Below are 12570 nucleotides of genomic sequence, written 5' to 3' on the forward strand. Positions count from 1 at the left end.
ATGATGGACTGAAACTCGGTGGTTCTTTGGCCTGACTGAGGTCTCACAACTTCTGAGCAACAGAGCTGGGATTCAGTGACTTTTATAACTAATGCAGAACCTTTCTCCTTTCTCTTTTGTCAGTGGATTTCAAACAACTCATAGGAGTTCTTTAGTTCCTCAGAGGTGAAACCACATCTCAAGGTGAGAAACGTATAACTTCTGCTCCTCTACCTAAATGGGAGTTCACCTGGACCAGTAATGCTGTCTCTTGTGAAAATAAAAACAACACAAGTGGGGATAGAGGCTATTTATTCAGTTTGTTATATAACCATGAGGCTAACCAACATTACTTGACATTGGTGGAAGATTAGGAAGTTGATAAAAGTTGAATTTAACAACTCATTTGATGGTGGTGTCTCTATGGAAAACAATAGTTTTAACAATGCATTTTAACAAAATGCATTGTCAATTTAATAAAAAGTTGAAAATCTGGGGTACTTGGGTGACTCAGTCAATTGAGCGTCTGCTTTTGGCTCAGGTCATGATCCCAGTGTCCTAGAATTGAGCCCTGCCTTGGGCTCCCTGCTCAATAGGGAGTCTGCTTGCCCTCTCTCCCTCTGCTTCTTCCTGCTGCTCATGCTCTCTCTCATTATCTCTCTCTCGCTCTCTCTCTCTTAAATAATTAAAATCTTTTTAAAAATTTAAAATCTGAAATTTTGAAATGTATAACTCTATCCTAGCAGTAGGATATGCCTAGCTGTTACCAGGATGCCCAAGTGGATGCGGAATTCCTCTTGTATCTATGTTGACTGTTTTAGTTCTTATTTTTTAGTGAATGCTGGGGTGGCTATTAATATTGTCATCATTGCTGTGCCACAACTTCAGAAGTCCAAGGGCACTGCAGAGGATGGAGATTGGGAACCACACTGTGAAGACTGTTTTTTTTCTCTTGGGATTTAGTGACCATCCAGAACTTTGGAGGATTCTTTTTGCTGTATTTCTTTTTATCTACTCTGCTACCCTCATGGGGAATTTGGGGATGATGTTATTAATCACAACTAGTTCCCACTTGCACACTCCGATGTACTTTTTCCTCTGTGTATTGTCATTTGTAGATGCATGCTACTCTTCCGTAATTGCCCCCAAATTACTTGTGGACTTGGTTTCTGATAAAAAAAACCATTTCTTATAAGCGCTGTGCTGCACAATTATATTTTTTCTGCTCTTTGGTTGACACAGAATCTTTCCTCTTGGCTGTCATGGCTTATGACCGGTACATAGCAATCTGCAACCCACTGCTTTATACAGTTATTATGTCCCAGAAGATTTGCTGCCAGCTTGCCCTTGGAGCATTTTTGGGAGGTACCATGAGCTCAATTATTCACACTACTAATACCTTTCATCTGTCTTTCTGCTCCAAAGAAATTAACCATTTCTTCTGTGATATCTCCCCACTCTTCTCTCTGTCCTGCACTGATACCTACATGCATGACATTATTCTGGTAGTCTTCGCTGGTTTGGTGGAGGCTATCTGTCTTCTAGCAGTCCTTCTCTCTTATGTCTGCATCATAGCAGCTATTCTTAAAACAGGTTCTGCTGAAGGAAGAAGAGAAGGGTTTTCCACTTGTGCCTCCTATCTGACCATAGTCATGATCTACCATGGCACTCTCATTTTTATTTATTTGCCCCCCAGCACTGGTCATTCACTGGATATTGACAAAGTGACCTCTGTGTTCTACACATTGATTATACCTATGTTGAATCCCCTAATTTACAGTCTAAGGAACAAAGATGTCAAAAAAGCCTTAAGGAAAATGATCAGCTGAAAATTGTTTTCTTAAGGAAGAATGAAACTGAGCCTGACAACTTTTCAGTAATGTCAGGAAAAGTCAGTTTAAAATGATTGTTCCCCAAATCTGTGGCTAATGAAGTCTCAACTACAGAGTCTGTCACATTACCTGTATTATGTCTATCTCTTTATTATTTTAAAGTTGACATTTTTAATATATATTCCAGGAATAGATTTACCCTTTGCCTAATGTCTATATTTCATATTTTTATTCCTTTTCTCTCCCATCCTAAATGTATTGTAAATATTCTCAATATTGACTAAGCCATTAAAATACCACAACTCTTTTTTTTTGTGAAATAAAATAAATGCAATTTACTGAAAATATTTTTCAATTAATTTTTATTTCCATATAAATATGTGTGCACTGTAGCTTGGCAGTCTAATTATATTCTCTCTAAAAAAATTCCTCCTCAAATTTTAATTACCATATGATTTTTTATACCAATTCAATTCAATTATAAATGGTAAGTCACATCCCAAACCTCACTAGAATCTTAAGTGTGCTACTTTTAAGACTCTTAGAATTTTCTATCTAATCTTGTAGTTGTATGTGTCTGTGTTTTGTCCCTCTACTAGACCTTTCATTAATTATTGTCCCTCATTTGATGCATTGCCTCTTTATCACAGTATTTTCTCCAGTGTAGATACTGAGTAAATTTTTATGAAGTAAACATTAGTATATTTGTTATTGATTGTTTTTAATTTAGATTATATACTTATAACTATTTCTCTTGCAGTTTTTTGTTTGTTTCTTTCTTTCTCTAGAATGGTACTGTATATACATGTGACTACTGCAAAATATTGTCAGTATGACGACTTATTTAAAAACAATTTGTAAAATCACCACAATTAAAGTCTGGCTAATAAACTAGTCCCTCAAGAATAGGTTCAGTTTGAGATCTCTTAATTGGTAAGCAAACTTTCTTGGGAGGTTATCCTCTGACAGCAAGAGATGGGATCAGAAGCCAACTGATGGTGGGATCACAGGTGGGCTGCTAGGACATGACCCAACAGACAAGGTGTGGCAAAAAGCCTAAAGAAAGGGCTAAACTAAAGGTAAGATTGGATAGTGGGACAGAGTAAATTAGAGAGAAAATCCATCTGTCAGTGAAAATGCAGGCTGTGTTATAAACCAAAATCACAATTCTATTCACTGCAGTGGAAATTATCTTTAAAAGTAGGTTTTTGTCCATTCAGCTCAGTACTGAGTTACAGCTCTGGTCAACGGGGCTGTCAATAGGGAAGAGTAGAATGGCAGCTTGATGTCAATGAGAAGCAAGTGTTTCATCTTAAATACTGAGGAGAAAACATTTACCACAGTGAATGGGTTCATCACAACAGATGGATATTTGTTCCTTTGTTGTTAAGTGTAAGTTGGTTCAGAACATCACCCACACACCCACCTCACAGAGGCTGAGGAGAGATGGAAGAAAGAGGCAGACCCCTCCAGATTGGTAGGTGGCAGATGTAATGAACTTACATATGAAGTTTATCTTGGACAGTCATAAAATGAGCAGATCTTCACTCCAGAATCCTAGAAGTTTATACAGAGGCTCAACTGGGGTTCAGTCATGTATATCATCTAGGTCCTCTCAACAGCACATTGATCTCTCAAGGCTATGCCTTTTGAACACTTCAAACTGTGGGACTGGTGGGCAGAATGTACATTCCAAGGACAGGGGATGGGTGAGGATCCTCTGATTCCTTGGGTCCAGCTTACAGGTCGACCAGTGATCACATTCTCTCCACGACCTCCTCCAACAACATTCTGTTTCAGCTGTTGTCCTTGGGATAGGGACACATAGGTAACACATAGGTATTCTGAGATTAATTATCTAAACTTATTTATTGGTAACGTGGGCTCAGAGACAGATCAGAAGTACAGTTTCAGGTATCTAGACTGGACATGGGAAGGGTGCGGGCCAGCATGGGTAGCAGTGAAGAAGTCTTTGCTCAGTTCCAACCAGAGTAAAGGAAGCATCAGGTAAAACAAGTCCCAGTGTGGCTGGGCAAAGAGCTCCAAGAGGACCCAAGGTTACAATGTACAACTGGAATCTGAATGAATGGGCTCTAAAGTGAATGACAATGGATCCTGGAGACACCATTTCATGACAGGATGCCATGAATATGCCATATTTTCTTTCAGGACCAGAGTTTAGTTCCTGAGAGGGAGTTGGTTGGCTCTGAATGATGTTAGAATGTTAGAAACTCCATTATCATTCCTCAGACAAATAGATATATACCCAATTATTTTATATATATATATATATATATATATATATATATATATAAAATATATATATTAAAGTCATGTTAAAGAGATGAGGACTAACAGGACTAGTAATCTATGGTCATGTAGCTAACAAGTGTTAACAGGACTAGTAATCTATGGTCATGTAGCTAACAAGTAAATGATAGTATATAGATGTGAACCATTTCTATCTCCCTTTGAATTCCTGTTCTTATCTTAAATTTTCTCTCATCTTTACTGTCTTTTAAAAATGAAAATAAAGCACAAACAAAAACAAAACAAAACAAAATCCTGGTTTCCTGATCATGTGTAAAGGCTATTAAATTAAAATCTTTAAAAGAAACTATAAAGACGAACAAATATCTACTGTTCTTACACATATATGAAAGCTGGCCAGTGAATCCAATTTTCTATAACATGGATAGGTTTAATCTTTACAGATAGGAATATATTTAATACAATTTCAATAAAGTACATTGTGATAGGAAGGGATTTGGACAGTGATGGAGAGGTCTTGATAAATGGTATAGTCTATGAACAACAAATAAATTGTAAAGTAAAATACTCAATAGGTAATGATATACTTTGATTTGTCTTAAAATTCTGTTCAATCAGTCAGAAAGACTAATAACTTGCTGAATATTACACCATTTAAATGTGTTATTTAATTCTTATGATATTCTGAAGTACACTCAGCCCATTTTTTACACTAAAGGAGTGTATAAAAATAGGGAAGAAGATTTAAATGAAAAACCTTGTACTACCATTGCTCTCTGCCTCTGGAACCAGAAAAAAAAAAATGCCCTTCTTGACAATGACTTAAAATAAAAAGAATACTCTTGAGAATTTTTTGTTATGTTTTTCATAAATGGATTAGTTGTTAGTTAATGACAGTGCAAACAACATATGCAATTAAGTTTATGGAAAAAAATACAAGATTACCTAACATCCAGCTACTCAGTGATGACCATTATTAAAATTGTGTTTTTTTCACAGATGCTCACAGATCCAATTATTACAAATAAAATTCTACATAAATATTACTTTGTTCTTTGCTTTTTTTATTGAACATTTTATAGAGTTAATTAATTTTCCTTTCAACTTAAACTGTATAAATTAGGCAACTTTTTAAAATTTTATTCATGTATTGCTATGAACACATCAAGGGAGACTAAGTCGTCTTTCCAGTGGCCTTCATTCAAGGTGCAGGTCCCAACTTTCTCTATGCAACAACTGTACAGTTGTCAACACCATGATATCTGTTCTCCAGAGTGAGGTCAGAAGGGAAATCCACAGGCTGGCATGCCCTCTGGGATGGAGTATAAGTCTAGAGCAATTGTTAATTTGCAAAGGCTCCCTTGCATCAGTTTTGTAGGGGACACTCATACCTTTATTTAATAAACATTTTAAATGACATTTGGACCTGAGCTTTGTAAATCATAAAGTAGAAATATTAGTGAACAATACTGGAAAGGACATTGCGTTATGGAAACTTGAACAGAGAAGACAAGTATAAAAAAGATGTTTTTCTGCAAACCAGCAACCTCATATTCAACCTGATATTACTTTTTCTTAGCTGGAACACAAGACCAAGATCAATAATGACTCTTCTCACACTCAATTTAGGTACAATGATAAATAGTTACAAACATCTAGAAAATTGTGTTGGTGAAACTACAGGAAAATGTGTCAAAAGACCTCGGGTTTAGTTCACAAAATCTTTGAATAATTACCACTGGGTGAAAAATACAACTTCACCCAGAACATAATTTGGTGCTGATTGCTTTTTTCAGGGCACCTTTCACATCCTTATTCCTTAAACTGTAGATGAGTGGGTTTAACATAGGAATGACCACCGTGTAGAAGACAGAGGACATTTTGTCTGTGTCCATGGAGTAACTGGAACTGGGTCGGAAATACATGAACAGGAGTGTGCCATGAAATATAGCCACTGCGGTCAAATGGGAGGCACATGTAGAGAAGGCTTTGCGTCTCCCCTCAGCTGAGTTCATTCTAAGGATGGTAGCAATGATGTAGCTGTAGGAGAGGAGAACAGTAATGATGCTGCACCCCACCACACAACCAATGAAAGTGAACATCACTATCTCGTTGATGGATGTATCTGAAGAGGAGAGAGCTAGCAAGGGTGGGATGTCACAGAAAAAGTGGTTGATGATATTGGAATTGCAGAATGACAGTCGGAATGTGCAGCAGGTGTGGATTGCTGAATCCACTAAGCCCACAAAGTAAGCAAGGGACACGAGCTGGATGCAGATTTTCCTGGACATGGCGATTGTGTAAAGAAGTGGATTACAAATGGCAACATACCGGTCATAAGCCATGACAGCCAACATGAGACATTCCACATCTGCAAAGAACCCAAAAAAATACATCTGAATTGCACATAAATTATATGGAATCCTCTTTTGCTCAGATAAGAAGTCAACCAGCATCTTGGGAGAGACAGTGGAAGAGTAGCAGACATCGCAGAAAGACAGATTGCTCAGGAAATAATACATGGGCGTATGGAGCCTGGTGTCAAGCTTGATCAGCAGGATCATCCCTAAATTGGCAATTATGGTTATCCCATAAACCAGCAGAAAGAGTACAAAGAGCCCCTGTTGCACATCCTTTCTGCTAGAGAGTCCTAGGAGTAGGAAGTCAATAATCACGGTGCAGTTCTCAACAGCCATCTCTCAGATCTGAGAATCCCTGCTTGTGAGAGAAGGAAACGGAACCAAGATTAACATCATCTTACTATCTGGGTAGTTAAACTGCTGGTTCTCTCTGTTTTTCTACATTTAGGAAGAGAGACAAGCAATGTCAGGGCTGTTTAGGTGAACCAGACTGTCCTGGAAATACACTCAAATCAATATAACTGATTTGATAATAGTATTGCCTATGTCTGTACACCATTGTACAAAATTTGTAGCACAATTTCATCCAAATTAAAGCATGTTATTTGGGGCACCTGGGTGGCTCAGTGGGTTAAAGCCTTTGCCTTCAGCTCGGGTCATGATCCCAGGGTCCTAGGATCGAGCCCCACATCGGGCTCTCTGCTCATCAGGGAGTCTGCTTCCTCCCCTCTCTCTCTGCCTGCCTCTCTGCCTACTTGTGATCTGTATCTGTCAAATAAATAAATAAAATATTTAAAAAATTAAAGCATGCCATTTGCATACCAACATATGTTGCATTTATGATAACTTTTGCTAATTATTTCTTCTGTAAGGAAATTAATGTCCTCATTGTTTAAGGCCGTAGTTCTTTTTTTTTTTTTTAAAGATTTTATTTATTTATTTGACAGACACAGATTACCAGTAGGCAGAGAGGCAGGCAGAGAGAGAGGAGGAAGCAGGCCCCCTGCTGAGCAGAGAGCCCAATGTGGGGCTCAATCCCAGGACCCTGGGATCATGACCTGAGCTGAAGGCAGAGGCTTTAACCCACTGAGCCACCCAGGCGCCCCAAGGCCGTAGTTCTTACAATTATTAGGCCAGGTTACCATGTGTTCAGCAAGGCTTTTTTTTTTTTTTTTTTCATCTAGTAGAAATATTGTTATATTCTATAATAGAGAGGCATAACTGAGAAGCACTCAGTTATGAATATATTGAATAGACATTCAGTAATAAATATATTCTTTTGTTTTCCCTCCAAAATCCAAAATAGTGGGCCATATAAAGAATTCCTTCAGACAATATGCTTCCACTTCCCCACTCACCCCATGTCCTTTCCAGTCTCAGTAAACTAGGGATAAAGCCAGTCTGAGATTCAGGACCCACTGGAGCAGGGAGGGTGTGGTTGCGGAGAAGCAAGTTGGAGGGTGTCCAGGAGCCACACTCTAAAATGGGCAGACAGGAAATTTCCAGGTCTAACCATGCTCCCTTCGGACACCTGCTCTTGCTCGGGGGAGATTATGAAGAACATTTGGGCTCTAATCATAGAGATTCTGATAGCAGGTGACAGAGCAGCAAACAAGAGAGTGTGGTTTACTGTGTGAGTCTCTCTACCCCAATTTACTAGGATTTTGATGGTCTATTCACCAATAGCTCAGATCTACAAGAGGCATGTTAGAAGTACTCCTGTCCACAACCCTAAACTCCAAAGAGATTCAAATTTGAACTGTACCTTTTCCAAATTCCCAGACTTTTAATATTGTTTTATTTTATCCCATCTTCTTTTAAATATCTTTGAAATCTGCCTCCCTTTGCTTAAAAAAAATGGTCACTTGAATTATATGTTCAACTATTTTATTTTACCCAAACCAATTATATTTTATGTAATATCATACAAATCCTCCTCTGTTTGTGAGAATTTAGGAAATGTGGAGATGAAGTTATATGAAGAAGAGATTAAAAAAAAATCTGAATAATGATCTAGTGATCAATGGACCGGTCTCCAAACCCTTAGCTTAAACTCATTTAAATTAAATATCAGTCTCTGTAGAAACATATTTTTAAAAATATTTCCTTAAAAATTTTAAGAAAAAAATTTTAAGAATATATAAAAATACAAGACATGAAAAATAATAAAAATAGGTGACATCTGTGCAATCCATACTTTTCTTTGTTTTCCCTGATTTCTATGTGTATATTTATTTTAAATAAGTAGATTCATAAAAGTAATTGAAAAGAAAGTTTGTATAATATCTCAGACACTTCCTTGGTTTTATATCGTGCTTTCAGTTAAAAAAGGGTTAAAAAAAATCTGGGGTATAAATGAGAGAAACAGCAAAAAATGTTACATTTAGTTAGTTGGTACCAGAATTACTGACCTCTGTCCCACGCAGTTCTGTCTGTAAGAGGCTTCAGCATTGTCTCCTGACTGACCTGGATTATATAATCATCTCTGAGTCTGGTCCCTGGTGCTCAACATTGGTTCTCATAGGAATAAGCGAGATAGCTTATACCGTGGTGGTTTGTTTTCTGATATTTCATAGGGGTAAGGTGATTGAATAAGAAATACAGACCATTAAAAAAATATGTCCTTCTCTACCTTACCACTTAAAATTACACCTATTTTAGGAATAGCAAAATGACCCCATTCAACAAGCATTCCTTATTTCTAATTCCCCAATCCCTATACTCTACTAGAATTGATATTTGTGATAATTTCATAATTTACAGAACAAATACACACCCATTCATGTCCAGGTACTTACACAGATACACAAACTTGTTCCCATTAAATTGATTCACCATGTAGATTTTTGTGGAAACAGCAAAAAAACACTGACTGATATCACATTGCCTATGGATAACTGCATTTTATTGTCTGTGTTACTGAATTTTTATTTTTTAAATAAGTGATGTCATGATATAAACATCATATATATAAATAAATATGATGAATACAGGCCATGGATTCCATTATATTAATGCACATTAATTTATTCTATATATCCTCTGTCAAATGACCACTTGTAATTCTACATATCATAAAAACTTTGATATGAATAAAATTATGCAAATATAATTTATCATATCTATATATTCTTATTTTTTAAGGATTTTCTTTATTTATTTAAGAGCGAGCATATGGAGGGCAGAGGGAGAAGGAGAAACAGACCCCTCACTGAGCAGAGAGCCTGACGCATGCGGGGCTAGATCCCAGGACCTTGGGTTTGTGACCTGAGCTGAAGGCAGACACTTAAGCTACTGAACCACACAGACACCACCATATCCACATATATATATATTTTTAAAGATTTTATTTATTTGACAGAGAGAGATCACAAGTAGAGAGAGAGAGAGAGAGAGAGAGGAGGAAGCAGGCTCCCTGTCTAGCAGAGAGCCTGAGGTGGGACTCGATCCCAAGGACCCTGAGATCATGACCTGAGCTGAAGGCAGAGGCTTAACCCACTGAGCTACCCAGGCAGCCCCCACATATATTATTTTAAAGATTTTTTTAAAAATTTTTTAATTTTTTTAGAGATTTTATTTATTTGACAGACAGAGATCACAAGTAGGCAGAGAAGCAGGAAGAGAGAGAGGGGGAAGCAGAAGCAGGCTCCTTATTGAGCAGACAGCCCTATGCAGGACTTGATTCCAGGACCTCAGGATCATGACCTGAGCCAAACAAAGGCAGAAGCTTTAACCCACTGAGCCACCCAGGCGCCCCTACATCCACATATTTTTAAAAATAAATTCTGTGAATGATTTTTAAGAGCACAGAGATTGACCTTAAATAAAGGCACTCTTGGCCTTTTTAACCATAGTCAGAAGTTTTATGTTGTCTAATTATAGGCACATTGCATTATGATGCATTTCATATGTACCATATGTCCTGGCTTATCTCTAACCACATCATAACATGATACAGAAATTGAAATGAGAAGTAATAAGTCAGGCTCTAGAGTCTCACTAAATGTCATTGAATCTACAGAAAATGTTCACAAGAGATTCCTGCATATATTTCAGTGAAACAAATTTTGTCTTAAAAAGCTAGCACTCCAAAACCCCCAGCAGAATGTGATAGTGTGTTTGTGTTGAAGTGACATTCAAAAATTCACAAATTTCCCAAAGACTCCCCCGATTTCTAATAGATGAGAGACGACTCAGTCCCACTTCACCAAGGTGGGACCCCAATGACAATGGAGGGCAGAAGTGTTACCACATGGGAGGTAATCCAATTAATTATATTAGCTGGGTACTTGAACATTATTAATGCTGGTGTGAAGAAAAAGTGATTTGAAAGCTCCCTGTGTTGCATAATTCCATGAACCAAATAGGAAAGAAATTTTATTTCCTTGCATTTATGCAACCTCAAAGTTCAGGGGGATAATCCCAGTGTTGTCTGTTTCCAGAGTCATAATTTGTCACGTGTGTGAATCATTGCTACGCACTTACAAGCACACATTGCTATGTATTCTTTAAATGCCTACTCTTCTTTTTTTTTAAGATTTTATTTATTTGACAGACAAAGATCACAAGTAGGCATAGAGGCAGGCAGACAGGGGGGCGGAAACAGAAGGAGGCTCCCTGCTGAACAGAGAGCCCAATGCGGAGCTCGATCCCAGGACCTCAGGATCATGACCTAAGCCGAAGGCAGAGGCTTTAACCCACTGAGCCATCCAGGCGCCCCTTAAGTGTCTACTCTTGATTCATGTTACCAAAAAAGTTAAAAATGTCACATATAGTAAATTTTGAGGCAGGTAATTTAATTGCCCCAAACCTAACTGCAAAATTTGTGTAGGCAAACCTCAAAAAAAGTAGGGTTCATGGGGCATCTACCAGTTTATGCATCCCAATGCTTCAGGTATTTTCATATTTCTCCTGAAACCTCACCTGGAGTCAATAGACATAGGTTTTGCACTTTTTTTTTTTTTTCGCTTGTTCGTCTCTGTTGTTACAGAATTTCCTGTACTTTCTATAAAACTAGATTACCCTTCAAGCAAAAGTCAAAGAGATGAGTACACTTTTAACTTTTGGAAAAGTGATTTTCGTGGCAATGGTTAGTGTATTTTTCCTAAATGTATTGTTATTCTTTGTGTGATAATCAAAATGTCAAATACCAAATGTACTCCTCTAGGAAAAATTGCTAAGACTACTCTCAAAGCTCCTAAATAGTGGCCAGTAACTTGCCATCAGATGAACTCATGTGATGTGAGCTTTCCTACTGTTCTCTCTCTCTCTTATTTGGAGGAGGAGCAGTCATTCTCTATCAACTTCTGATTCCTTTCCCTACTCATTTTTTTTCCTCCCGCAGGTGCTTCTCTGCCTGTAGGGAGGTCGAATCTCCTCAGGCTACCCTCAGTTCACAGGGGAGCCAGACTTGAACATCATAAACATGGTTGCCCTCCAGACAACGTGGTCTCATCCTGGTCCCCATTAGATCTGGAGCGTGTGTGGTAATACACTGCACAAAATTGGATAACCTAAATTAATTCCCCAAGGGGTTTGTTTGTTAATAGAGAACAGCTTTCTTTAATTATGAGGAGAAAGGCTAAAGGTAAAATTTAAGAAGTCAGAGACTTAACTAAGTCCTTAACTAAGGAACTCCCTTGGTGCCACTGGCATCCCTAAACATAGCACCACATAGGAACTGTCTACTTACAAATGCCTTCCCTGAGGTGCCTGGGTGGCTCAGTCAATAAGCATTTGCCTTTGGCTCAGGTCATGGTCTCAGGGTTAATCAAGTCCTGTACTGGGCTCCCTGCTCGGCCGAAGCCTGCTTCTCCCTCTCCCAGTCCCCCTGCTTGTGTTCCTTCTCTCACTGTCTCTCTCTGCCAAATAAATAAGTAAAAGCTCAAAGGAAAAAAAAAAAAGTCTTCCTTCAGGGGCACCTGGGTGGTTCAGTCATTTGAACATTGGACCCTTGGCTTTAGCTCAGGTCATGATCTTGTGGTCATGAGATCGAGCCCCACTTAAAGCTCTGTGCTGGGCATGCAGCCTACTTAAGATTCTCTCTCTCCCTCTGCCACCCACCTCCCGTGTGTGTCCTCTCTCTCAAAAACAAAACAAAACCAAAAACCTTCCTTCAGATAATAGTT

The 12570-nt window shown here is 38.1% G+C and overlaps 2 protein-coding genes across 2 annotated transcripts; one reads left to right on the plus strand and one right to left on the minus strand.

Annotated features, from left to right (window-relative positions):
• Window positions 1-889: 889 nt before the first annotated feature.
• Window positions 890-1808, plus strand: LOC116598823 (olfactory receptor 5I1-like). The gene is given in 2 exon segments (XM_032358165.1): window positions 890-1153; window positions 1155-1808. Coding segments are annotated over 2 exon segments (918 nt in total).
• Window positions 1809-5839: 4031 nt separating this feature from the next.
• On the minus strand, window positions 5840-6778 carry LOC116599919 (olfactory receptor 5W2-like). The gene has a single exon (XM_032359856.1). It carries the CDS (start codon window positions 6776-6778, stop codon window positions 5840-5842), a length of 939 nt encoding a protein of 312 aa, XP_032215747.1.
• Window positions 6779-12570: the final 5792 nt, after the last annotated feature.

The sequence above is a fragment of the Mustela erminea genome, chromosome 9 (assembly GCF_009829155.1).
Source record: "Mustela erminea isolate mMusErm1 chromosome 9, mMusErm1.Pri, whole genome shotgun sequence".
NCBI lineage: Eukaryota > Metazoa > Chordata > Mammalia > Carnivora > Mustelidae > Mustela > Mustela erminea.